Source organism: Heloderma suspectum, chromosome 9, assembly GCF_057233095.1.
Source record: "Heloderma suspectum isolate Gila_16-S chromosome 9, 16-S_ref, whole genome shotgun sequence".
NCBI classification, from domain to species: domain Eukaryota; kingdom Metazoa; phylum Chordata; class Lepidosauria; order Squamata; family Helodermatidae; genus Heloderma; species Heloderma suspectum.
Window position 1 is genome coordinate 42,219,838 of NC_139466.1, and position 27,033 is coordinate 42,246,870.

A 27,033-nucleotide genomic window follows, 5' to 3' on the forward strand; every position below is an offset into this window, starting at 1 on the left:
TCTGGTTGCTGCTGCTACCTGCAACTTCCCTGGTGAATTGACACAAGCAGGGAAGACACCAAGCTGGTTAGGGTTATAGTTGCCACAATTTTCCTCCAGCTGGGCTCATCTGCTTTTCACCAAATAGCCAGAAACTCAACAGGTGAAAAGTTTCCCTGATACTGAGATGAAGTGATGAGGGTGGGGGAGCAGGGGAATCACCTGATACAATTTCTGTTGTGCTGCTGCTTAAGGCAAAGGAGCCCTGTCGGAAGAGAAGAGGTGGCAATGTCAGTTGGGAAAACCAAGGTGCCCTTGGCCATTGAAAATGATGTGAGGCTTAGCCCAGGTTACAGGGAGAAGTGAGTTACAGATATTTCCATCTGAACATTTAAGTGGCTGCTGAAAAAGAAGAGCATTAACACCAGGCAAAAACAAAGTTTTTCAGAAAGAAATGTATTTTCTTCATAAATACAGTACAGTTACAATTAACATGAGGTTTACATTCTAGACATAAAAACACACAAGTTCCTATACAGGTACAAAAGAAGGAATATATGAGGCACCAAGCAAAGGAGTTCTACAACATCCCTAATCCCAACAGGTTGCAAACACAAGAAGTTGGCATCTCCCCTACAAACCATCTCCTGACCTGGCCAGGCCCAGGGGAGGAAGGCCAGATTCGTTCCTGGAAAAGTACTACATAGTTTTCCTTTATACGATCTATAGCATTGCTTCTATTACCCGAGTTTGTGTTAAACTCTTAGTCTAAAGTTTGGTTTGAGCACAACCTCAAAGATTATCACAATTTTATACTGCCTTGTCTCCTGTCCAGTACAATGCAGGTTTATGGGAGGAGGAGGAGTGCAGTTCGACTTCTTTAAAGTAGCTTCAACTTCAACTTAATTCTGTACCAAGAGGCCAAAAGTTATGTGTAAGGAGATTGGGTTCCTATCCCAATTCACTTAAAGGGTAAGTCTGTTTTCCTAACGGGCCCTAACAAGCAGGCATGGCTACAAGATCTCCAGGCTCCAAAGAAATCCCCTAATCAGTATAATAAAAAGGGTAGGTGACTTGTAACAGAAGATTTCATGTTCTTACGCAAAACCTTGGCTACTAAGAGACTAATTTAAGGCGCTTCTCAACAGAGGGTTGCTCAAATATCAGGCTGTTGATCCCTGCTAATCCAAAAGCACAGATCCTGTAAGGTCAGCACCAGGAGAGAGGAGGTCCCCATGAATAAATGCACAGTTCAGAAGCAAGATTTGCACTGATTTATGGGGGTCTCCTCTCCCCCACCCCAGTCTAACACAGAATTTTAGAGAGGAATGTGCAGCCCACAAGGACCCCTTTGGTTTGCTTTGGAGGTAAATATACCCTCACATTAATATGTTGGGATTACTTCCTTTGTTTCTATTAAAGAAAGTTATCCAGAAACGTAGAAGGCACTGCAGGACACAACTGATTCTTCATTTCACAACTGAAATGATTCTTCATTTCTCTTCGCACTGGTTCAGATCTTGGTTTTGTATGATGCTGACAGCAGCTTTTGATGCAATATGCCCTGCACTGAGATGCTCCCCTCACCACATGGTTGCCTTTCGTAAGACTGTTAGACTCAACATCCACTCCAGGGTAGGAGCATGGGTAAAGAACATCACCTCTGCTCAAAAGACAACTCCCCGCATGGCAGAACTTCATCCAGAAGTGAGAAGATAAATTCACAAAAAGCTTGTTCCAAAGTTCCCCCTCTGGCCCTTGAACAAAATCTGGCAGCTTCTTCACTTGTCCACACATTCTAGCCCAGCCTTCCCCAACCTGGTGCCCTCCAGATGGTTTCGACCAACCCATCAGCCTAAGCCAGCATGGCCAATGCCAGGACCTGTCATTTGAAAACATCTGGAGGACCCCAATGGGGGAAAGGCTGCTCAAGACCTATTCAGGCATTCTGCGGAGTGCATGATGGTTACATATGGGGACAGGGAAGCCCCCAACATCCCTGTGTATGCAGCAGCCCTCACTGCCTGGTCTTCGCTGCTCTATGTGGTGAAGTCTGAATGGTGATTCTACTTGCTTTCAGTTGAACAGGGGTAGAAGACTCTACACAATCGGGAATCCTGCTCTGTCAGGACCCCTGATGGCGTGGAACATTCTGCTCACATTCAGTTGAGGTTTCACATTCAGACTTCATAGGAAAATAGGAAGCTGCCATGTACTAAGCCAGACCCCGGGTCCGTCTGTCCCAGTATTGTCGACACTGACTGGCAGCAGCTCTCCAGGGTTTCAGGGAGGGTTCTTTCCTTACCCTACTTGGAGAAGCTGGGGATTGAACCTGGGACCTTATGCATGCAAAGCATGAGCACTACCACTGAGCTACAGCCCTTCCACCGCTCAATGGGGTGAGGTCAGGGAATGAGGGGCAGGGCCCATCCTGCATGGGGACTCTGGGGGCACTCCAGTCCTGACATTTAGCCCTCACGCAGTCTACAGAATACCTGAGTAGGGCTACTCTCTTTCATACATATACATATATATATGTAAAATTTGTGATCTGTTTAAGTAGGTGTTAAAGATATTAAATAGAAACATCACATTTATTCTTAAATTATTAAATGCATGTGCAGAGAAATGCTGTGCATATAACTGTTTATGTTTTGTTATGTTTAAAAACCTTGTGTGACCTCTGTGTTCTTTACACAGCATTTCCCCACAAGACTGAAATTAATTCCGGCTGTGCTGGTTACCTCAGTGCTGCAAGATTTATGCCAACTTCCAAGAAACAGAAAAATGAATGTTACAGGAGAAATGGAGAGGAGGTGGGGAGACAAAACTTTGCAATATTCCCTAAGTATGAATCTAGTATTTTTTCTAAATTTGTGCAGAAAGGAGCATTTCAGGAAAATGCAAGGTTTTCAACTGACAGCACTTGTTCATTTCACAAAAACACTGGCCCCAGTGTAACTATTATCTCGAGTAAGGCACTAAATTCTTATATCATAATATACAGTTGTTAAGAGAAAAGTCGCTGTCTTCTGGAATGAGATTACAGTCAAACAAGGCATTTGGAAAGAGAGGATAATACGGCATAGAAAAAACTCCAGCACATGAGAAGGCTCAAGCTTCACTTATTCGAACATTTCAAGGCCTCCTTTCTTCCTGAGGCCAACATGCTGCCACTAACACAGCTCAGGAGTAACTCCAGTCCAGCCAGCTGAATGACATGGTGTAAACGGAATGGAACGGAACAACACGCAGAACAGCTTGTTTGCTGAAACCCTGAATGGACGACATTATTCATTATCCGGCTGAGAGGCTAAAGAGCCCTTTGACATCTGAACGTGGCAAAGCCCCCTTTCATCTCAGGATATCAAACAGGAGGACAGAATGATATGAACGAGACAAAAAATACATATTTCTGAGTGCAGGCACATTGTGGAAATCAATATTTTCCTCCCAGTCCTGGAATGTTTTGTGAAAATGGACACTCTCATGAGGAAGGTAAAGAATGTGAGTTTCCTTCCATCAGTTGGAGGTTCATATAGTGTTTCTAAGGAATACCTGATTATTCAGGACACTAAATGACACTAAAATGTGACAGCACCATGATATTGTCTGGCAACTGAGAAACCTGGAGGTATCAGGCTTTGTAAAGGCATTATGGACATCAAACACCTAAACAAGGTTATGTCTTTTCTTAAATACAAGTTTTTAAAAATACTGACATTTTAAAAATTTAGTGCATTTAAGACCTTGGTGTAATTTTATCCAGATGCTACCAGATCCAGTATTTTAAAAAAAGGTAAGGGGAAAGAATATTCTTAGACAACAAAACTACTTTAATGATTTTGGAACAAATTATAAGTTAACCTGTCCATACCTTTGAGAGAAAAGTATATACAAACAGCACAAAGCTGTAGATTCCTTTATGACTCAGTTACTATAAATTGCTATTTAAAAAAAAAAAAGTCTGGGGGCAGGGGCATTCTTGCTACTCCTCTCCAGCTTTCCATTTCTTCAGATGAGATACTCCACCATTTCTCCGTCATTGAGGTCCTGCCCCAAATTTTGAGCTGGGTTTTTTCTTTCTAGAGTGCTGGAATGGAAAACTGGGCCATCTATAAGCAAGAGAAGGAAAAAGCCAAAAAAAGGGACAATGATAGCATATAAAGTGGGTAACCAAGCTACAGCAATAAGCTTTTCTATTTGTGTTCAGCTGGCAAAATGCCTGCAGTTTAGGACTACAACTTTAACTGATTTAGGGAGCAATCCTATCGGGATAGGTGGCCGCCTCCAAACTTGGAGGAGACTGCCCATACACAGCAGGACAGGCAGAGCACGGAGTGGATCTTCTCCTCTGCGCTCTGGCTGCTCTGCATTTGCGGCTAGATGGCCAATTTCGGCTGTTTAGCTGCAGGACTTTGGAAGGAAGGGGGGAGGTCAGATGATGCATAGGAAGCATCATACTGTCACTTCTGCACTCCCCGCCCCCAGGAACACCCCCTTTTGTCCTGCTCCATGCTGTTCTTCTGAGCGCGGAGTCCAGGGATGATCTGCACTGCCTACAAGGCAATGGGGAGGCAGTTTTCTGGGAACCGACCTCAGAGCGCGGGCTCTGAGGTCAGTTCCCGAAAACTGAACAATCCTATGGCTGTCTAGCTGCTGTCTAGTGGCCATGGGATTGCGCCCTTAATTGCTTAGATTAATAAATTAACAACCCTTTAATTCCATTTTTTAAAGGCACCTCCAATTAATCAGGTGATCCCTTAAAAACATATATTTATAAATATGCAGTCAGGAGGCACCATCTTAGAAAACACCTTAAAGTGACCATTTTTGAACAAAGGCACTTCAAAGACAGATAAAATTGCTGAAGAAGAATCATCATCAAGGGATTCAATTTGGGATTGAGCAAGGACGTTCCTAGCCACTTAAAAGATTCAGGCCCCAGGCCCATTTGATACAAAGCTGTATCAAATCTGCATATGCAAATTTATATCTTTATTTGCACATTTAGATATAATAGCTAGGATTTATTTAAATTTTGCAGGAGACAAATAATCTCAAATAAAATACATTCTTCAATTAATTTGCACCCTGATGCAGATCATCCCAAACCAGTGGAAAAGGCTTTTTCCAAGCTTAATTGCCAGTAGGGGAAGACAGGGAGGGCGGGGGCAAGGAGGGTGCTGTGTGTGGGAGTTAACCCTCCCCCCCTGCAATTCTCCTTGAAAACTCCCCGCTGCATGGCAATTAGGTTCAGGGAAACAACCTCGATTGGCATCAATAGATATTCAAGGCTCTGTAGAATAGTTCTGGGGTCCTGGGAAATAGATCCGGGGTCCTGAAACTGAGTGTTTTTTCTCTTCCAGTTGGGTACCTGTGCCCCAAGTTTAGACAAACAGCTCTCTATATGGTAAAGCTGTCCCTTCAGACTAGTGGGGACAGGGAGTGGGGAGAATCACTGAATGCTCCCCCACAAAGTCATTCCTACACACAGAAAACCAGCATCTCAGGGAGAAAGGGAAGCTAAAACCTTTCTCCCTCACATCCAGTCCCCTATTTTGTTCTGTGCACTGATGTGTTTTACTTTTTTAATGTGGGGAATCATTCATTCAATCACACAATCGCCAGTTTACAAGGGAAGAGGTGTTTGTCTAGACTCGGCTTCTTTCATGCTAGTTTGCCATGGCCTGTTTGAAAATAAAATACAACTGTGCAAATTAAACCACTTCTAACCATCACCATTTCCTTAGAAGCAGGACAAGAACTGCAGACCTGGTCCAGGCTTTGTAAGAGTGGCATTCTCCACCTCTCTGCCAAAATCAACTGTGCTGACATCAGGACCCCAGCAGTAGCATGAAGAGGGTGCAAGCAGCCCAGGGCCCCCCCACCCTCGCCGCTCTGCCTGCCCAGCGAGCGGCCGGGCACGTGTTTTTGGACAGCGGTGGCAGCCGGCGGCGGGAGAAAAGGCCTTGTTACCTGCTTTGTCTGAACCGTAGCTCAGGTTCATTGCGGGGAGTCTCCTCTGGACAGGAGGCGAGGCGGCGACGGTGGCCTTGCTCGCTTCGCTGCCCCGGTCCGTCTGAGTGCTACAGTCTCGGCTGCCCGTCTTGGCGTGTGCAGACAGCAGCGGAGTAGAGGGAAGAACTGGCGAGGGAGTTGAAGGGATGGATTCAGAGCGGCATTCCGTTCCCAGCAGAACGCCTGCGGGCAGAAGAGCGCGAGGCCGTGACACACCATCTGCAGGGCGCCCGCTCCGCCAGGGTACGGTCGGGCTCTCCAGGCGGCCAGTCCACGGTCGCACCTCTAGATTCGTTTCCTATTGACCACCTCGCTTCACTCAAGCATGCAGAAGTGTGCAAGGCCAGGACTACATCAACATGGCCACCCCGCAAAAGTCCTGAGAGCAACCAGCAAATCACAGCTTTCATGGGAACTTGGATTTCTGGTGAGGGGCCCGTGACATGTGTGGCAGCCACCAAGCCTGACAGCTGTATCAGTAGTAGCAGTGTTACCTAAGTGTGCATGCCGCCTTTCATCCCAAAAGGGCCCCAAGGTGGCTTGCAGAAAAATAAATGAAGAACATTAATGCATGCGCACGCGCACACGCACGCCTTCCGAAAACAGCACTGGCAAAGACGCAGGACGCTTCACCTGCTCGTTCTCCAGTGCTGCGGATGCACCTGTGGTCCTGCTTCTGGACAACGCTTAAAAAGCTGCCCACGGGCTTAGAAACCAGAACGAATCTTTGTAGGGCTTCCTATCCTATGCCTATCCTGCCACTTCAACACATGGTAGCCAAGTTCTGGATTTGGGGAGCCCAGCGGTTCCTGCCCTAGAATAAAAGGATGCCTTTTAAGCACTGCCTCCCCTCTCAACTGTTACTTTCCAATGGGTCGCGGATGGGCAACTTGTGGCCCTGCAGGTGAAGTGAGGGATGATGGGAGTCGCAGTCCCACCACTGGCTGCGATGGCAAGGGCTGACTGGAGCTGCAGTTCAGCAATGCCTAGAGGCCCACAAGCTGCTCACCCCAGCAACGGACGGAGCAAATGCGTCCGCCGGAAGGCCCTGCCAGGCAGAAGAGTCCTGCTTCAGCTCATGTTCTCACCGTCCTCTGCGCCTGCGTGGCCTGGCCTGCAGGTTGCTGAGCTCCACCCTTCCTCTCTGAGGCCGCCCCAACGGAGGCATCTTTTGCTGAACTGCATGACTTCAGACTGCCTGTAGGCCGGGGTGTGCATATGGGGATCTGAATGTTCTTGGATGAGAATAAGAAAATTCCATGCTCATAGAAACCTAGCATGCTGGGACTAGCCACACACCTGACATGCTAGCTTTCTATGTGCAGGGAGGTTTGAACAGTCCAGCTGTTTGTATTTTGTTTCCTAGAAATACCCAAGCAGACTGGAGGAAGAAAAACATGGAGGATAACGCTATCAGTGGTTACTGGTCGCAGCGGCTATATCTCCAGTACTGGAGGCCATATGTCTCTTTATACCAGTTGCTGGGAAGACAGGCAGGACGGCGCCACGGGATTCATGTCCTGCTTGCGAGCTTCCCATCTGGTTGGCCACTGTGGGAACTGACTGCTGGACTAAATGGGCCTTTGGTCTGATCCAGCAGGACCCTTCTTCCTCTAAGATTCTTTTTGTGCTTCCTGCTTCTCCCAGTCCCAGGATTAATGAGACAAGGATTCTAAAGCACTGTGTGCTTTGATGTGGAGCAGAAAATTTTGAAAAACAATTTTTTCCCCAGTACTTAATTTTTCTGAGACAAATGTTCTGTTCCATAAGTTCATTAATAAAGTCGAATGTCTGCCAACTGCAAATGCAACTTTAGACAAGCTTAGCAGTTTGAAAGTTGTAATTAATCTTTTTCAGGTGATTATCCTTTGCAAGTATGCGAGAGGATACACAGATGTCACTGAAATACAGACGTATCTCAGCATGAAATGGAACTGATAAGCAGCGACAGCGAAACTGAAGGTGCCCCAATGGCCTCGGGGAAAAGAGTCAAACGCGGTCAAAGCAGGCGTGTGGCTGTCCGCATGTCACGCGCAGCTCTTTGGGTTGCTGAAATTAATCCGCGCGTCAACGGATTTCAGTACCCTTGTGTTTTCCTCCTTAAATTTAAACAATGTATGGGAAGTTCATGCTAATGACTTTAAATTTGTACAGGTATCCCAATAAAGATGTCTACGTAATATAATGTTTAAATCACATTAAGGGTGCAATCCTACTGGAATGCGCATCAGCCTCTGAACTCAGAGGCTGATGGGCGTCCCATGTCGAGTGGGAGGAGCGTGGGGGTGATCTTTGCCCCCGCAGTCCTCCTGCTCTGCCTTTTGGCTAGAGGGGCTTTCTCACCCATCGAGCAGGGGTGTGTTGCAGGTGGGGGGAAGGAGGCTGGAGAGGCCGGAGGGTTCCTTGTAAGCCGGCCTCCGCAGTCCCTCCCCTGCCTGCCCACAGAGCGGCCTCCTTTCCCTCCTCCCTGAGGTCGCTTTTGTGACCTCGGAGAGGCAGCCGGCGCAGTTACCTCTGCACCAGCTGTGAGGGGGAGGGGCGGGGAGCTCGGACTCCTGGGCCGAGGGCGGAGCACTGTCTCCAGCCTCGGATCCAGCAATCTGACCTATCTTATGCCCCCGACAGATGCTGTCTAGGGGCCACAGGATTGCTCTCTAAGTGTGCTTTGATTTCTCCCCCTCCAATATTTCAAGTCAAATACCTGTGTTTCGGGACAAAAAACAACAATATGGGGTACTTTTTAAAACTTTGTTTACTGAATACAAATAAAATAAACATGCAAACTTAGATCTCTCAGGGGCAGGGGTGGGCAACTTGTGGCCCTCCAGATGTTTTGGCCTACAACTCCCATTAGCCCTAGGTAGGAGAGCCAAAGGTGAGGGATCACAGGAACTGTAGGCCAAAACTTCTGGAGGACCACTAGTTGCCCATCCCTGCTCTAGGGCATCAGAATATTTTCTGATGCAAACTGAAACATTCCTATGCAAATAACCTGATGAACATTAATCTAATTTTCATTGGAACATTTTCTGAGAAATGTTGCTATTCAAAATCTTCCTCCCCCACCGGCTAAGGTATGAGACAATCATTTGGAGAAGTGTACTGGTCTCCAGCAGGCTTTGCTTAAACCACCCCTGCCACCCTCACATGCCATTCACCTCTCTCCCCACAGCCCTGCCATGGCCAGAAGTGCTGCTCAAAATGTTCCTTAAAACACAAATTTTACAAGTGGAATAAATTAAGAAGAATTAAGTAAGCATGTGCAAGTTTGTTTGAGTTTGCATGATTGAAGTAGAGCTTCATGGTTAAATAAGTTGTGTAGAAATCTTAAAGATAAAACCCTGAATTGCCTTCCTTGTACATCTTCTATCATTTATAAATTATTTGCAGAGATTACTGGCTCAGACACTGGTGTACTTGTGATTTCTGCTTTTTTAGGTCAGGGTTGTATATACTCTACACTTTAAAAGAAATCCCACAATTCTGGACCCAATTCTGTAGCTTGAAAAGCTAAGAATTCTGCAAGCTATATACATTACCTTATTTTGCAGAATTCATCCTGCTTCTGGTAGTCATTGGGAAGGGGAAGGGGTCTGATCACTGGCATCTCGCTACTCAAAAACAATGCTGATGGTTAGGATTCTCCCTGGCATTGTCTACATGCTTTCAAGCATAAGGGCTAGAAACTTAGTTTAAATCAAAAACAACAACAAAGAACCAAACGCCTTAGGAAGTTGCATTCTGCATTCCCTGAGGAACACAGCCTACTCATATCCCTATTCATTAAACTGGTTCCACTCCAATCTTAGACAAGCAACTACATGGCAGAGTCATCAGTAAAAAGGAAGGGAAGTGTTTTTTTATATTGCTTTGTATTTACTTCACTAATGGCTATCATGCTGTCACTTGCCCAAGGCAGGAAGTTCATAGACACGTTGGATCTGAACTCTGGTCTAAACTCACCACGCTATCCCCAGGCTTTATGATCATAAAAAGACTCACCTAAGCTGCCCTTCCAGCTCTTGTCATCTCTCTTCTCTTCCAGAATGGGGGTGCTGCTCAGTGTGGACGAGTGGGAGAGCAAGCCTGAACCTGCGTTGGAGATCGACATCAGGGACTTGGCTGGCCTCATGGAAGAGAGCTGGTCGGTCTTGCTGGCCTCCTTCCGGGACCGCTGCTGGAGGACTTTAATCATGGCATCCTTCTCAATGATCTGAGCATGAAGAGTCTTGATCCTAGGATGGGGCAAAAGGGCAGCTCTCCTCATTTCAATGGCCCTGTGTTTTCCCTGACTGCATCACTCTTCCCAAATATTCAGAGAACTGAGGACAATGGAGTTTGCGTGCCTGAGAGTAGGATGTTTGCCAGCCTAGTGCTCTAGCAAGGGAGATCAAAGCAAAGACCGCTACGCTCAAGAGCGACCCAGAAGATTTCTGCAGGGCCAGATTCGGAAGCAAGGCATTTCTGACCCTCAGCGGGCTCTCTCTCCATCAGGGGCGGAGAAAATACCAAAGGCCTTGAAAAGAAATGCTTGGTACGAAAAGCAAAAGCATCCTCCAAAAAAGCTCTGACAAGCAATGTTCAGGCCTGGCCCAAATGATCTGAACTTGGTGCTGGAGGGACGTGACGTTTGCAAGGCAAAAGGGGCAACATCAAGACAGAGGAATCTGACCCGGAGCAAGGGCGGCATCTCCAGAAGTGGGAAGACCTGGACCTGTCCCCCCCCAGCATCAAGCTTTGCCTGCTGTCCCTTTCCCTCACCCCGCTGCTGCCTGGCAGAGGGAAGTAAACGGCACGGTGGCCCCGCCAGGAAAAGGGTGCTGGCAACACTAGTTCTGGTTTGCGAGCAGAAAGTCCAACACATCCCAGCCCCTCCTGCTTGACAGAAAACCTGAGATGGAAAGAGGCGGTAATGCCCTGCTTTGTGTTGCTGTCATCATTAATGGAGGAGGGGCACTGAAATTCATGCTGCCAGTTTCTTGTTCCTGGCAGGGCTACTGTGCATTTACACATCTGCAGAGGCGGCAGATGGAGACACGGGAGATCCAACAGGCAGCACAATCCAGGGCCGAGGGGGGGCCACATAACCACGGACAGGTACCGCCGTGGGAGGGTTCCTGTGTCCTCCCAAGTGCAAACGTGCAGCTCATGTGACTGGCCGTCTCCCTGGGGCAGGGCACCATCACGGAATGGGTGCCACGGAGCCACCTTTCTCATCAGAGAAGGGGGGGGAGAGAGAGTGCACTGCTGTAGAGCGCCTGGGAGCAGGTTTCTGAACGTATGTGGACCGGCTCGACAGCAGACTAGGGAAGATGCTGGCAAGAGGCCAAGTAGCCCCTCTGCCTTGCAGGGCTTGCTGTTTCAAGCCGAAGTGTGACAGCTGGTTCCCTACAGGACAAAGAAGGGGTCCCACTGCTTGGGAGCAAGAAGCCCTGCAGTCCAACGCGCAGGGTGCGGATGTGGCACCAGCCAAGAGGGAGAGCACGTCCTCTTTTGATCTACACACAGTGCTGGGTTTTGAAAGTGCGCTGGAGAAGGAGCAGAAGGAAAAGATCAACGGCGGCGTACCTGCCCTCCATGTCGAGGCACCTCCTGTTAGCCATCAGGATCTCCTCCTCTTCCTTCTGGATGCGTGCTTCCAGGGAGGTGTCGTAGCTGGCGCTGGGAGAGTGGCTGATGACAGTGGTGTCTCTGAGGACACACAGAGGACAGGCTGAGAGCCATCGGGTGGGACCCCCGCCACGGCACCCCTCGCAGTGCCTCCAGGGACAGAGAACACCCGCTAGCCGACCTACGAGCGGAGCTCAACCTTCTCCGGCGACAAGCCGAGCAGGAAGGACGGACATGAGACTCAACTCCCTTGGAGAGCGCCGGCTAATGTCCCACGCCCCTACATTTTTTCAGCCACGTTCCTGCCCTTTCCTACCACTGCCTCACAATATAAACGGAAAGAGAAAGAAAATCCCTGACAAAAGAGCACAACAAAATCGACATAAAGTATGGAAGTCATGCTAACACACGACTGGAAGGTTTCTTGCAGGGAGGGGCATAAAGAAACGATCCCTCCCCAGCACTCTGCCTTTTGGCATGGCCAGCCCTGCTGTTACCTCTGGGCGGCCACAGTCGCTGCCGCATCCAACGCAAACTGCCGCATCACACTTTCTTCCAGGTACTTCTGCTCCCACTTCGTCATGTCTGCTTCCAGAGCAAGGATCCTCTCCTCCTTTTCCCGCAACAGCTCCATCAGTGCAGTGGCGTTGTACTCAGAGACGTTGGCTGGCTGAGACGTCCCCTGGCGCTGACGAGAAGAAGCCACAAGACACGCCAATGAACTGACCGGAACCAGATTCTGACCACTGCTGTGCAGTGAACGCCCAGGGAGAAATGCATGCCGCGACACCCGCTAGTTCTCCGGCTCGCTGGAAAATACAGGCCGATCCACACAGCCAGAAGTTGGCTGTCTGGCATGTCCAAAGCGGTTGCGGGAACACGTGGCTGCTGCCTGGCTATGCCATGACTTGGCCAGAAAGGTTTTATCTCCTGAGAAGAATCCTCACACGCATCTCACACTGTGGACTGAAAGCCGTTCTGGCCAAGCAGTGGACCAACCACAAAGCTGGTTAGCTGTAATGCTCCCTTAGTCATTGTACGACGAAGGCATCTTAAGAATAGTGCACATTACAGCACAAGAAAATGCTCCAGTGGCTCATCTCCAACAAGAAAACTAACTATCACTCTTGCTTTTCAGCTCTGTTCAAAATAATAATAAAAAGCAGCAGTCCACAAGGTTTTCCAGGGGCTTTTTAAAAACCTGGAATCTGCCTTAATCGGAATGCGGAGGTTTACTCAGTTGTCTTTACCTGCTGCATCCGGAGGGATTCCAGCTCTCTCTCCAGCCGGGTTCGGAGCCGGTGCTCCAGCTGTTCGCGCTTCTCACAGGCCGCCTGAAGCTGGACCAGTGCCTGCTGCATTTTTTCCACTTTCTCAACATAAACCTGCTTCTTCTTCAGCTAATACAAAGGAAGAAAGGGGATTGGAGAGCTGCTTCCGAATCAAGAAGCCACGTTGCAAGGCCAGGCCAGGGCACCCGCTGGCTCCGAGGGGGGGAAACCCAGTTCCCCTGGTCATCCGATCAGCTGGACATGATGGCAACAGACATCCTAGCGGTGTCCCCAGCACTGCGGGAAGGGCTGTTGCTCAGGGGCAGCACACCCGCTCTGCATGTGGGAGGCCCCAGATTCATTCTCTGGGATCTCCAGGCAGGGCTGGGGAAGATTCCCCTGCAGCCACCGCAGACAAGGCTGAGCGAGACGGACCGTTGGCCGGACTCAGGATCAAGGCAGCTTCCTATCTATTACCAGGGGTAGGCAGTGTGGGACTCTCCTGATGTTTTGGATGACAACTCTCAGAATCCTGACCATTGGCCTTGCTGGCTGGGGCTGATGGGAGTTGTAGTCTAAAATATCTGGAGGGCAACAGGATGCCTAACCCTTGAACAGATAGGGAGATTCCGTTTTGCTATGACGGTTCATAGCATTTCACTGACCCTCTCCGCCATAGAACTGCCTAAACCAGGAGGCACTGAACCTCAGGGCTGGGGGCCGAATCTACAGAGGCCCAAATCACCAGATGGCCACAACCCTCCCCCTGGCCCCACCCCTTTTCCTGACTGCTGATAGTTTGATGGTGTCCTGGCTTTTGTGCCATTTTCTCCCATTCTAAAAGGTTGAAATGCTGAGTGACTGGCAGGAAGAGCTTCCAGGTGAAATATGTTGGCATTTGGGTATTTCGGCCCTGTTCCCTTTTGCCCGTGACCACGCCCACCACTGGGGTGTGGCCCCTGAGAGCTCCTCCACAATGGAATCTGGCCCCCAGGCTGAAAGAGGCTCGACACCTCTGGCCTCAACCTTATTTTGTTTAAATCTTCTAAGTTGCTGCCCATCACCACAGTTTGAACTCTAAATGACAAAATCATGCATTTTGTAAAGATGTATTTAAATTCATCTCATTTATTTAAATGTTACACCATTCTGCATGCCAAGGCCTCTCAGAGCAGTTTATACACATTTTAAAACAGTCAGATCAATAAAGGAGTACCACAAAAGACCAGGCAAGTGAATAGAAAGCAGGTTAAGACGGCATAAAAAAAGGCCCGAGGGAATAAAAGGAGGTCTCCCCTGACAGCAAGCTCCAGGCCAGGCAAGCCTCCTGAGCAGACCACTGCAGAATTCGAGTGCCCTGGCCTGGGCCACCTCGGATGGCGACAGGGCCCAGAAGGCCCCTCAGGAAGGAAATCCAGGTTGTCCTTGAAATACTCAAGTCCCGAACCGCTTAGGGCCTTTCAAAACATTAAACCTTTGGAAATGTACTGCAAATCAATTTGCACATCCACTTGAGTTTTGGCATGCTGCTGCTGGACACCTGAATCCTGATATATACATACACTAGATCACTGGTCTTCAACTGGTAAAGTGGGACCTGCTACTGCAGAGATGGGGAACTTCCGGCCCATGGGCCAGATGAGGCCCACGGGGGTTCCCCATCCAGCCCAGCAGTTTCTTCCCCTGGTCTTGGCCCCTCTGCCACAGAGGAGAAAGTTCATCTCTCTGATCAGCAGCTGATCTGAGAAAAGTGCTTCCCCTTGCTTAGCACTGAAAAAGGCTCCCTTTCTGAGTGCTTAGCAGGGAATGGCACTTAGCTCTGACCAGCAGCTGATCAGACATAAGAGCTTTTCTCTGCATGGTGGGTGGGGTGGTGCAGAGCGAGGTCGGGGGAGGAAGCTGCTAAGTGATGCAGTCCTGATGCCTTCTGTGCCTTGTCCTACAGAGGCTTGTCCTGCTTACTTCTGAGTAGACATGCAGAGGCTTGGTGTTTGGGATGCTATTGGGTGTTTGGGATACTATTTGAAAGTGCTGCTGAGTGAGTCAGACCTGCTTCCTTCTCAGTAAATATGCAGAAGCCCTGTCCTGCTTACTTCTGAGTAGGTTTAAAATTCATAATGACCATAACGGTCCCTTTAGCCCAGCCCACAGACGGAATGCAGCCCCAGAGACCTCTCCTAGATTGGAATTCGGTCCTTGGGCTGAAAAAGGTCCCCCACCCTGCACTACTTACCGAGTTGCAGCCTGATTTAACATCGGTTGCAGCACCACCCCCACCACCCCCATTGCAAACAACCCATAAAAATTAGAAGTGGGTCCCACGTTTAAGGTGGTTCACGTTTAAGGTGGTTCAGCGCGTGACAAGATTTAATATCAGAGATGTAGATCACAAAACGTTAGCGTTAGCATAGTAGAACAGATGGAGCGTCACTTTGGACTTCATGTTAAAATCCCCACTCAGTGACAAAGTTCACTTAGGGCGCAAACCTATGCCTGTTTAGACAGAAAAAAGTCCTACAATTCCCAGCATCCCTTAGCCAGCCATGCGTAGGATTGTGCCCCGAGTGAGTTTGGGCATGTACCGCTCTTCCACCTAACTGACCTCACGGGTATTGTTGCAAGGATAAAAAAAATGGGATAGTCCCCATAGGACAGGGGTGGGTAAATCTTTTTTCATCAAGGGCTGCGTTTCCTTGGGTGTAATCTGTCAGAGGCCGCAGCCTCCTCTTCCTCTCTGCCAACTCATTCTTCCTCTCCCTCCTCTTCTTCCCTGCCCAGCAGGCTGCCAGAGAAGCAACAGATCGCTTTTGCCAGAGGCCTGATCACTTGCAGAGAGCTTCTGAAATTAGATGAGGGCCTTATTTGGCTATAAGGCTGGCAGTGGCCCACCCCGCCACATGATAATCTGCTTGAACTTCTTGGAGGAAGGATGGGATGCCAACGTGATAAAGGGGCCCACCCACAACTGTCCATGCAGTGCAGCTCAATGGATTTTGGATCTCTTAGAAGAGGCTGCTAGCTGGGAATGCTGTGTGTTGTAGTCGAATGCTTTAGAAGGGCAGCAGGTGGGGAGGCTGCCTTAGAATGAGTACACCACCACTCATATTGTTCTATATATGAAGTTGCATTATTACATTTTTCTACCCTCTCTTGGTATAAACACAAGCAAATTACCAGCAAAATGCAGAAATTTTTAGCCTAATTCTCATTCAGCTTTAGCAGACATATCTACATGTAACTTTAGAATACTGCAGCCAAATGCAGGAGGATTTTATTAACGTTGTCAAAATTCTAGCATGTTTTGCCGTAGAAATGGAATTGGAAACAGCATTTCTTGGATGCTGCCAACAGCTAGCTGGGGAAGGGAAGCTGCATTGATGAAGCTCACTCTTTATTAACCATCAGAATTTCCACCCCTTCCTTAATTTTTGTGAATGCCCCACAGAGATGAGGACAGGGACCTGTTTTTCGTCAGCAGCAACAGTAATGAATATTGTACAGGGAGATGTCAGTAGCGGCTGCGACCATTTTTCCTTCCCCGATTCTGTCCTCCCCTCTCTCCATTCCATATGTGCTGGATGAAGGGGACCAGAAGGACAGATGGGCTGCAGAGAGCAGGATCTGCCTTATGGCAGCCACAGAAATGGAAGATCTGGAAGCTCCTTTTGGTGGGAACTAGAATTTTGCTTGCAAAAATGGGAAAAACTCAAAAAATCCACAATGGCAGATTGGCACAAGAAAATTTAGTATGTGATAACATCTAAAAGAACAGCAGAAGTGAAAATATGAAGAGGTTGGATGAAACCTAGTGTCTTTTTTCAAAGCACGCAAGGCCATATTTGTTAGGTATTAGAATGGGGCATGTGCCCTGAGACAATGTTCCGATGGAGATTTTGAAGCTAGCAGGCGATTTATTTCTTCTTTTCTTCAGATGCTTCCCGCCCCCCCCCCCCCGAGATTATTGATAGAAATATGTGCATTTTTTATGCCTAATGTTAGGACATCTTGTGCATATTATAACTCTTCTTTTCTATGGCATCCGTGTTTGTTGAAATCCAATTTTTAATCACTTTTTCCTATGTTTATAACAAATTAAAAGGAGTGGCAATGCAGCAGCTGTCGGGGCTGGCTCCACGTTTCTGAGGGCCTGGGGAGACTACCCTCCAGGGCTCCTCCTTCGGGGAGTCGGCCTTCCAACTGCCGTTGCCAGCAGCTGCTCTTGCTCTTGTTCATGCTCCTCCTCCTCCTCCAGGGATGGAGCCATTTCTCATCATGGCTGCCCCTTGCGTGCTTGACAGGCAGAGAGCCAACCAGCACGCAGGCAGCAGCCCCCCGCTCCTCCTCCTTTCCCACCACTTGGTCTGTCGTCTGGGCCGGAGCGAGAGGCAGGCGAGCAAGCCGGCTGCAAGGGCAAAAAGGTGGAGCAACTCCATGGGGCTCTGGTCAGTGGGTCCCGGCTGGGATGCGGGCCCTCAACACTGCTATCCCACAGGAACGCTCAGAGCGTGCAAACTGAGGGCGCCGGCGTCCAGCAGCACAAACGCAGAGGCGGAGTTTGCAAAAACGAGCGCCACCTGTGCCGTGAGAGCTGTCACTGTCGCCGCCGTGGCTTATGCGATCACGGCCCAGCGCAGGCTCCTGCAATCACACAAACTGCGGCGGTGGCATGAAGACACGAGTTCTCGCGAACCGCACCTCCTTCTGAGTGCTGCTGGGCTGCGTGCCCCATGGCCCTGCTCACTCCGGAAGGTGCAAGTAGGAAGGCCACCAAGAGTCTGAACCACGCGCACGAGTGGCACTCTCCAGCCAACATGCGCCAGGCATCATGGCAGAATATTGGTATCATTTGTGGTCTGCAGATTAATCTCAGACGTCAGTTGTTAAGCAAAGGGAGGGGAAAGATGAAAGTCTGACAGGACTCTGTGTGTGTTTTTAATATAAGCTTTTTCTTATCACCACACCTCTCTTGTTAGGTTGGGCACACAGATGGAGAACAGCGGCTAAGAGCACTAGGACTTGCACGCTGAAGGCCATCGACGGAGCTCATGGATGGCTGAGGCAAAATTTAAACCCTATTTTTTCAGATCCAAGCCAACACTATCCCCACCGCCATATCATTTTATCTGTACAACAACCCTGTGAGGTAGGTTATGCTGAGGGAGGGTAACTGGCCCAAGGTCACCCAGCGAGCCTTATGGCTGAGTGGGGAGTTGAACCTGGTTCTCCCTGGTCATAGTTTGACACTGCACCACACTGACTCTCCAGCAAGCCATGATTTATTTTGCTTTCACTAGTCATGGAGAGGGACAAAGAGTAGCACAAGGCACAGAAAACCCACTCCTGTCCACTGGCTTCAGAAATTTCACTCACACAGTTCCTACTGCGCACACCTCACTTTGCAACGTTTGCCCAGCTCCTTTGTACAGTCATTTTATCCATACTGAGAAGGCAGTGGCAGTGGGGCTTTGGAGGCACGGATCAGGCCGGCTGAGAACCTTCAAGGTCTCCAAGCCAAGGAACTGCTAGTGGGGGAGAATCCACAGAGAAGCCCCCCCCCCCCCCGAGCAATACTTCTTGTGTGGCTTCATTTGCAATTAACATTGCTGCCCAATTAATCAGGGGCACCTTTTTAATTGATCAAAGAGTTCTTAAACCAGCTAGTCGAATTGATCCATCAACTAAACATCACAGGCCCCTCCAGGAGATTCCTGACTTGTGTGGCAGATAACTTCTTCCTACAGAAAGTAGAGGAAGGAACTAGAGGATCGGCTATCCTTAACTTGCTCCTAACCAACAGAGATGACTTAGTGGATAAAGTAGCAGTTACAGGAACTCTGGGCCAAAGCGACCATGTTGTACTTGAGTTCTTGGTTCTAAGGGAAGCAAAAGCTGAGTGTAGTCAAACGCGTACCCTGGATTTTAGGAAAGGTGATTTTAATAAACTCAGAACAATGATCAGTAAGGTCCCACGGCAAGTGACGCTAACGAGAAAAGGAGTCCAAGATGGGTGGGAGCTTTTAAAACAGGAAATTCTCAAGGCACAATTACAAACAATTTCCACAAGAAGAAAAGGTGGAAGACAACAGAAGAAGCCAATGTGGCTTCACAAAAAGCTTAGAGATGACCTGAAAACAAAAAAGGACATATATAGGAAGTGGAAAGAAGGCCAAGTAACAAAGGAAGAGCACAGGCAGGTAGCACAGAATTGCAGGGATAGCGTCAGGAAGGCTAAAGCTGAGAATGAGCTGAGGTTAGCGAGGGATGCTAAAAGCAACAAAAAGGCTTTCTTCAGCTACGTGCATAGTAAAAGACAGAGGAAAGAAATGGTGGCTCAGCTATTAAATAATGATGGCAAAATGATAACAGATGACAAAGAAAAGACAGAGGTGCTCAATTCCTACTTTGGCTCAGTCTTCTGCCAAAAGAGGGTCTATGAGCCCCCTGGCAAAGGCGAAGTACAGGCTGAAGGGGCAGGATTGCAGCTTGAGATCGATAGGCATATGGTCAAGGAACACCTAATTACTTTGAATGAGTTCATATCTCCAGGGCCACATGAACTGCATCCTAGAGTGATAATGGAACTGGCAGAAGAACTCTCAGAACTTATGTCTATTCTCTTTGAGAAATCATGGAGGACGGGGGAAGTGCTAGATGACCTGGAGGAGGGCTAATGTTGTCGCTATCTTCAAAAAGGGTAAAAAGGAGGAAACTGGGAACTACAGACCAGTCAGTCTGACATCAATCCCTGGGAAAATTCTGGAGCAGATGATAAAGCAATCCATCTGTAAGCACCTTGAAAACAATGCAGTGATTACTCAAAGCTAACATGGATTTGTCAAGAACAAATCCTGCCAGACGAATCTGATCTCATTTTTTGATCAGGTAACCTCCCTTGTGGACTGTGGGAATGCTGTGGACATAATATACCTTGACTTCAGCAAAGTTTTCGACAAAGTGCCCCATGATATCCTGATGAGCAAACTAGCTCAAAGTGGGCTAGATGAAACAATGATCTGGTGGATCCACAGTTGGCTACAGAATCGGACTCAAAGAGTGCTTACCAATGGGATTTTCTCAAACTGGGGAGAGGTAATGAGCTGGGTACTGCAGGGCTCAGTCCTGGGCCCAGTGCGCTTCAACATTTTTATTAATGACTTGGAGGAGGTGGTGCAGGGAATGCTGATCAAATTTGCAGATGACACAAAATTAGGCAGGATAGCTAATACTTTGGAAGACAGAAACAAAATTCAAAGTAATCTTGATAGCCTGGAGTGCTGGGCAGAAAACAACAGAATGAATTTAATAGGGATAAATGCCAAGTTCTGCACCTAGGAAAAAGAAACCAAATGCACAGTTACAAGATGGGGGATATGTAGCTCAACAACACTACAAGTGAGAAGGATCTTGGAATTGTTGTCAATCACAAGCTGAATATGAGCCAACAATGGGATGTGGCTGCAAAAAAGGCAAATGCTCTTTTGGGCTGCATTAATAGAAGCATAGCTTCCAAATCCTTGGAAGTACTAGTTCCCCTCTACTCAGCACCGCTTAGGCCTCATCTGGAGCACTGTGTCCAGTTCTGGGCACCACATTTTAAGAAGGATGCAGACAAACTGCAGAGGGTTCAGAGGAGGGCAACAAAGATGATCAGGGGACTGGAAACAAAGCTCTATGACGAGAGACTGAAAGAACTGGGCATGTTTAGTCTTGAGAAGACTGAGGGGAGGTAGGATAGTGCTCTTCAAGGACTTGAAAGGTTGTCACAGAGAGGAAGGCCAGGATCCCTTCTCCATCATCCCAGAGTGCAGGACACGGAATAATGGGCTGAAGTTCCAGGAAGCCAGATTCTGGCTGAACTTCAGGGAAAACCTCCCAACTGCTAGAGCAATGAGACAATGGAACCAATTACCTGGGGAGGTGGTGGGCTCTCCCACACTGGAGGCATCCAAAATGAGGCTGGACAGCTATCTGTCAGGGACGCTCTGACTTGGATTCCTGCACTGAGCAGGGGGTTGGGCTCGATGGCCTTGTAGGCCCCTTCCAACCCTACTATGCTATGATTCTATGAAAACACATGCTTCAGCCAGCAGTCTCACTGTACAGTGGACCTAATTCTGCTCGAATGAGATGCCGCCTGACCATCCACGCGAATTTGGTTCCAACAAGGCGCCACTGTGCCTGCACAAGAGCTCATGCCAAACCAATCTGGGTAATGCTTTCCTCTTACGAGTGAGCACCTCTCTGCCTGCTTATTTTAAAATAAGTTATAACCCTCAAAAACCACCTCTGGAAAATTACTCCCAGACCAAAATGGAGAGTTAGAGAAAGCAGTTTAAAAACAACCCAGCAATTTCTGGGTCACTACAGATGAACGGCCCCTTAAAACTGACACACCCTCCTTGCACACCAGTCTGTGGGAGGGTTCCCCAGAGAACTATCTAAAATCATACATGCATATCATAGCATCATGTATGTCCTTCAGGTGCAGGGGGAGAAGTTTGAACCCATTAAGTTGCCCCCCCTTCAAGAAACCCTATTACTTCTACTGGAAGGAAGGAAGGAAGGAAGGAAGGAAGGAAGGAAGGAAGGGGAAACTGAAAAAGGAGAACCAGGAGCCTCATTCCTTATGAAGCTCCAAATGCCCAACAACAACGACAACGAATGAAGCCCCAGCCTAGCCCCCACTCGGCACACAGATGTCAGTAGCTGAGTTCCGAAGCAAACCCAGTGGTCTAACTGTACTTTGCCGCATATAGCCTTTGATTGCTAAACAACGCTAGGCCCAATCTTGCTGTTAAAAGAGGTCTGGAAAAGATTAAGCACAGGAGAGCCAAGAGAGAAAGAAAAACCCACACTACAGGACACAAGCAAACATACACAGACCTCAATCTGCCGTCTGTGCCAAAAAACTGCTTAGCTAAATCCACCTCCTTTGCAGAACTTGGAAAGTCTTTACAATTATGTGCTCAGAAATCTAGACTAAGCACACGAAGGATTTGATCAAACTATTTATCACTGCGCAAGTCATAGCCCTGATATTGAAATTCTCTTCTTTTAGTACTCAAACTCTTTTCACATTGAGGTGGTTTGGAAAAATACAGTGAAAGAACAGGCCCAGATTTTCTTCAATGGATTTTGTTTCTCAGTGCTAAGTGACTGTTTAAGGAGAAGTGGCCAGAGAGAGTTGCGCTGGCTGTTTTCTCTTCCATCCTTATGCCGATCCTGAAGGTTTAATTGGTGCTCAGTCACAGAAAGGCTTCCACATTTATCTACAGGGAGAAGGAAAAGCAAAGCCTTCACCTCTTGCAGCGCTTCCAACTCAAGTGAAGCCTGGCTAAAAATAAGACGGTCCTCCATACAGGAGAGATGATGGCATTAGGGATGTTAGAGAATTCCGCCACGGATCCCAGGGGGGCTGAATTCCAGTGAACGCAATGGACACCATTTGCGTCCCCGCTTTAGCCGTGATAGGCTACGCAAATATTTACGTAGCCTATCACGGGCTACCATAGGGATGCAAATGGTGTCCCCTACTCAGGACGCCATTTGTGTCCGCACCAGCCCAGCAGCAGCCGGAGCCGCCGGAGCCACAGCCAGGTAGGCTCCGTTTCATGGGGTGGAGGGGCGGGGGGCTCTGTTCCGGCACGGATTCCGGGGGGCCGAATTCCTGTAGTGTGGGTTTTTCTTTCTCTCTTGGCTCTCCTGTGCTTAATCTTTTCCAGACCTCTTTTAACAGCAAGACTGAACGCCATTTGCGTCCGCACCAGCCCGGCAGCGGCTGGAGACCCCACTGCGGGTTGGCCCAGCCAGCAGCTCTGTGGCCTGGGCGCGGAGCGGAGCCGGCTGGGAAGGATCCCAGGGGTGAGAAACGGATTGCCTCTCCCCCACCGTTGAGGATTCTGGGGGGAGGAATGGATCGCCTCCCCCCACCTGCGGAACCCGGTGGAGCCAGGTAAGCGGGGTTTTGTACACCCCTAGATGTCATCTTGCCTACTTGGGATGCAAGCTGTGGAGGTTTTCCTCTTCAAAATGCTTTGTTTTTAAAAGCAACTGTGAGCAGAATTCCATTCCCATGCAAAATGATCCACTAATTATTAGTCTCCAGCTGCTACATCCACAGATACAAGCACCAGCTGTTTATGAACAGGAGTCCAGTTTTGCAAAGAACCATTTATCCCAGTAAAATGTTAGCATTTTCTCTAGGTAATATGAGACATTTTACTGACTTCATAGGAACGAGGGACACAGCTGGAGAGCAAGATCCTGCAGAAGAAGAAACACTAAAGATCAAATCTGGTGCACTTGGACACATACAAGCGTGCCCAAGCAGCCCGGGGATCATGAGCTGTGCATGGCATTGGTCCCGTTTGCACAGTCGGGGGAGGCAATCAGCCACGGTAGCTCAATTCCCCTGACGCACGTGTTGGTCACGTGCCGGGGGGATCTACAGAACGACCCTGGCCGGTGAGGCTCGTTGTCGGAGGAATACAGCGAGGGCGGCTTGTTGCCATGGTTATCAAGCCACCCCAGAACCCTCAAATAGCCCACGGGTTGTTAACCGTGCTTGTTAACCACAGCAAAAGCCCCCCGCGCCAGGTTCACACAACATGGCAAGCCTTGTTGGCAAGGGTAATTATGCAAATCCCCCTGCATGCGACTGCGGAGGGGAAATAAGCTACTGTAGCTTATTTCCCCCTCCGTGATTGTGCAAACATAGTTACTGTGTCAGGGTGGCCATAATGGCCAAGGTGCCGGATTCATAGCAGAAAGAGCCTTCCTAGAACCGGAGCTGGTGTTCTTTGCAGCGCAGGGTTGAATGTCACTTCTGCCACACCTGTCTGGAGAGGGGCCTTAGCTCAATGGTAGACCACTTGCTTTGAATGTAGAAGGTCCAGGTTCAATACCTGCTTCTTCAAGTCTGGCTGGGAAAGACTCTTTTCTGGGCCCCTAGAGAGCAACTGCTAGTTAGAGTAGATGAAACTAAGCTAAACTGTCCAATGGTCTGTCTTAATAAAAAATGGTTTCCTAAGTGGTTGGAAAGTCCTATGTTCTGTCCAAAGTTTCAATTTGTGCAAGGGACTGAGCGAGCAACACATGGGGAGGTTAGAAAGGAAGCCTCCAGTAGGGGTGGATGGATCCGTCAATTTCCAGCCTGGGTCAGATTTGCATGTCTTCAATTATGTCTGTTCCATTTTCTCCATTTTCAGAAAATGCATGAGAATTCACATTTAAACTGTATGCATTTCCCCCTAAAATATGCATTTTTGTATGCATTTTTGAACTGAGAACTGCACCACAAAATCTGAAGAAGTGTGCATTCCCAATGGTTAACTACATTCTGATCCAAGTATTATTCCAGGAAGTTTGGGGTTTGGTGCCACCAGCATGCTGAAGACAACCAACTCTATCTCTCCTTTCATCTAAATCCAAGGAAGCTGTTCTGGTTCTAAACTGGTGCCTGATGCTGGTAAGGGACTGGATGAGGGCAAGCAAACTGAAGCTTAATCCAGACAAGACAGAAGTGCTTTTGATCAGTTGAAAGGCAGATCAGGGAACAGGGATTCAGCCTGCAATGGATGGGGTTACACTCCCCCTGAATACTCAAGCTCACAGTTTGGGTGTACTCTGGGATTTGGCCCTGAACCAGGATGCCCAGGTCTTGGCGGGGGCCAGGTGTGCATTTGCACAGCTGAGGCTAGTGCGCTGACTGCAGTTGTTCCTAGAGATGTCTCGTCTGGCCACTGTCACTCATGCCTTAGTTACAACCCGTTTAGACTACTGCAACATGCTCTATCTGGGGCTGCCTTTGAAAACTGGTCAGAAACTTCAGCTGGTCCAGAATGCTGTGGCCAGACTGTTGACCACAGCCAGTTCCAGGGAGCATGGGACTCCCTTGTTACAGCAGCTTCACTGGCTACCAGTCTGTTTCTGGGCAGAATTCAAAGTGCTGGTTATGACCTATAAAGTCCCATATGGCTTGGGACCAGGCTGCCTGAGATACTGCCTGTTCCCATATGAGCCACTACAAGCGAGAAGGATCTTGGAATTGTTGTAGATCACAAGCTGAATATGAGCCAACAATGGGATGTGGCTGCAAAAAAGGCAAATGCTATTCTGGGCTGCATTAATAGAAGCATAGCTTCCAAATCCCGGGATTTTTTTATTATTTATTTATTTATTTCATTTCTATACCGCCCAATAGCCGAAGCTCTCTGGGCGGTTCACAAAAATTAAAACCAAACAACACACAATAAAACAATTTAAAATATATAGAACATTAAAACCACAATATGGGATTTACTAGTTCCCCTCTACTCAGCACTGCTTAGGCCCCATCTGGAGTACTGTGTCCAGTTCTGGGCACCACATTTTAAGGAGGATGCAGACAAACTGCAGAGGGTTCAGAGGAGGGCAACAAAGATGATCAGGGGACTGGAAACAAAGCCCTGTGAAGAGAGACTGAAAGAACTGGGCATGATTAGTCTTGAGAAGAGAAGCCTGAGGGGAGATATGATAGCGCTCTTCAAGGACTTGAAAGGTTGTCACAGAGAGGAAGGCCAGGATCTCTTCTCGACCATCTCAGAGTGCAGGACACTGAATAATGGGCTCAAGTTACAGGAAGCCAGATTCCGGCTGAACTTCAGGAAAAACTTCCTGACTGGAACCAATTGCCTAGGGAGGTGGTGGGCTCTCCCACACTGGAGGCGTTCAAGATGAGGCTGGACAGCCATCTGTCAGGGATGCTCTGACTTGGATTCCTGCATTGAGCAGAGGGTTGGACTCGATGGCCTTGTAGGCCCCTTCCAACCCTACTATTCTATGATTCTATGATTCTGGAGAGGCTCTTCTTTCAAGACCGCCACCTTCAGAGGCACGTTCGGTGGGGATGTGAGAGGGTCCTTTCGGTGGCCGCTTCCAGGCTGTGGAACTCCCTCCCAAGGGAGGCTAGGGTCGCTTCCTCTCTGCTGTCCTTCCGCCAGCAGGCAAAGCCTGCTTTATTCAAGATGATCTTTTGCCTGCAAGTGGGTCTGTTGAGTTGGGTGCTGATTTTAATTCTTAATCCCCCCCCATAATTGTTATGCATTTGTTGTATTTTAATATATTGTTTCAATCCCTTTTAGTTGTGTAAGTCGCCTTTTTTCATAGAAACATGGGGTACCAATCAAAACAAATCAAACAATAAGTTTGGTTGGTTCTCATAAAGATGTGGGCTGAACAAAGTTCGCCAGTATCCCTAGATGATCCTCTTTGCAAAATAGACTTTTGGGGGCTGGGGGGGAAGCAACCAGCACCCGTTACACTATTTAAAGACAAAACAGCTGGAGGCGTGGGAGCAGTTGCCCACTCTCACTGGGGCCCTGAAGAAGCTGCTCTTTTCCATGTTCAAGAGCAGAGCCAAATCCAAAACAGGGTTTACTGTTACTGTGCTGGCCATCAGGGCTTGCTGTTTCCACCAGCTTTGTCCCACCCTGCAGCCCTGGGAGCTTTCCCAATGCAGCTGCGCGCGCATGCATGTGTGAAGGAGTTTGTGCTGTCTCCAGGACCAGTGAGGGACTTCTGCCCAAGTAGAGGCTTGCCCCATCTTTCTTCTCATGGTCCTCCACTGCCAGTCTCTCTTAACATGAATTGCTTGGTGAACAGCTTAATCCCAGTACATGTTGTTACTGGTACTGGATAATGTTAACTGACCTATTATAAGTCTTGTGCTTATTTAAACGTTGGTATTTTTAAAAGAACTGTAATTGAGTTAGCATGTAATGTATAATTACTGTGTTTGTTTGTTTGTGAGCTGCTTTGAACACAATGTATTGTGGAAAATGCAGCAAACAAATAAATTGACTACGGCTATGACTTATGGGAGAAGGGGGTCCTGGCAAGTCTCTGCCCGCATCCTACTTTCAAATCCAAGAGGTAGCCATATTAGAGATATTAGATAATCAGTGCTTCTGCATGATCTGTGGGTAATGGAACATCCAATCAGACACCGATCCCCAGCTGCAGTAAATGGGTCTCTTTGTGGACAAAACCTGCCACTAGGAAACCTGCAACTGAACACTCATCATGGTCTGAAGATCTGATTTTCATGGGCCCAGCAGTGGCCGCACACTTTCTGTTCTGAAAAAAGACAACTGGGGGCTGCCCGTACTCTGAC

The 27,033-nt window shown here is 48.3% G+C and overlaps 1 protein-coding gene across 8 annotated transcripts in view; it reads right to left on the minus strand.

Moving 5' to 3' along the window:
* Positions 1 to 415: 415 nt before the first annotated feature.
* AMOT (angiomotin) overlaps positions 416 to 27,033 on the minus strand; it is a 73,947-nt gene continuing 47,329 nt past the window's right edge. For 5 of the 8 annotated variants that reach the window (XM_084814231.1, XM_084814234.1, XM_084814232.1 and 2 more), the window contains 6 exons: positions 12,861 to 13,010; positions 12,108 to 12,298; positions 11,569 to 11,691; positions 10,003 to 10,235; positions 5,959 to 6,183; positions 416 to 4,094 (listed from right to left, as the gene is read on the minus strand). In XM_084814231.1, the coding sequence (XP_084670357.1) occupies positions 3,994 to 4,094; positions 5,959 to 6,183; positions 10,003 to 10,235; positions 11,569 to 11,691; positions 12,108 to 12,298; positions 12,861 to 13,010 (1,023 nt within the window). In that variant the 3' untranslated portion in view covers positions 416 to 3,993. Of the gene's footprint in view, positions 4,095 to 5,958; positions 6,540 to 9,529; positions 9,612 to 10,002; positions 10,236 to 11,568; positions 11,692 to 12,107; positions 12,299 to 12,860; positions 13,011 to 27,033 lie in introns of those variants that run through there. The other 3 variants (XM_084814236.1, XR_014784881.1, XM_084814237.1) reach the window with 3 other exon arrangements.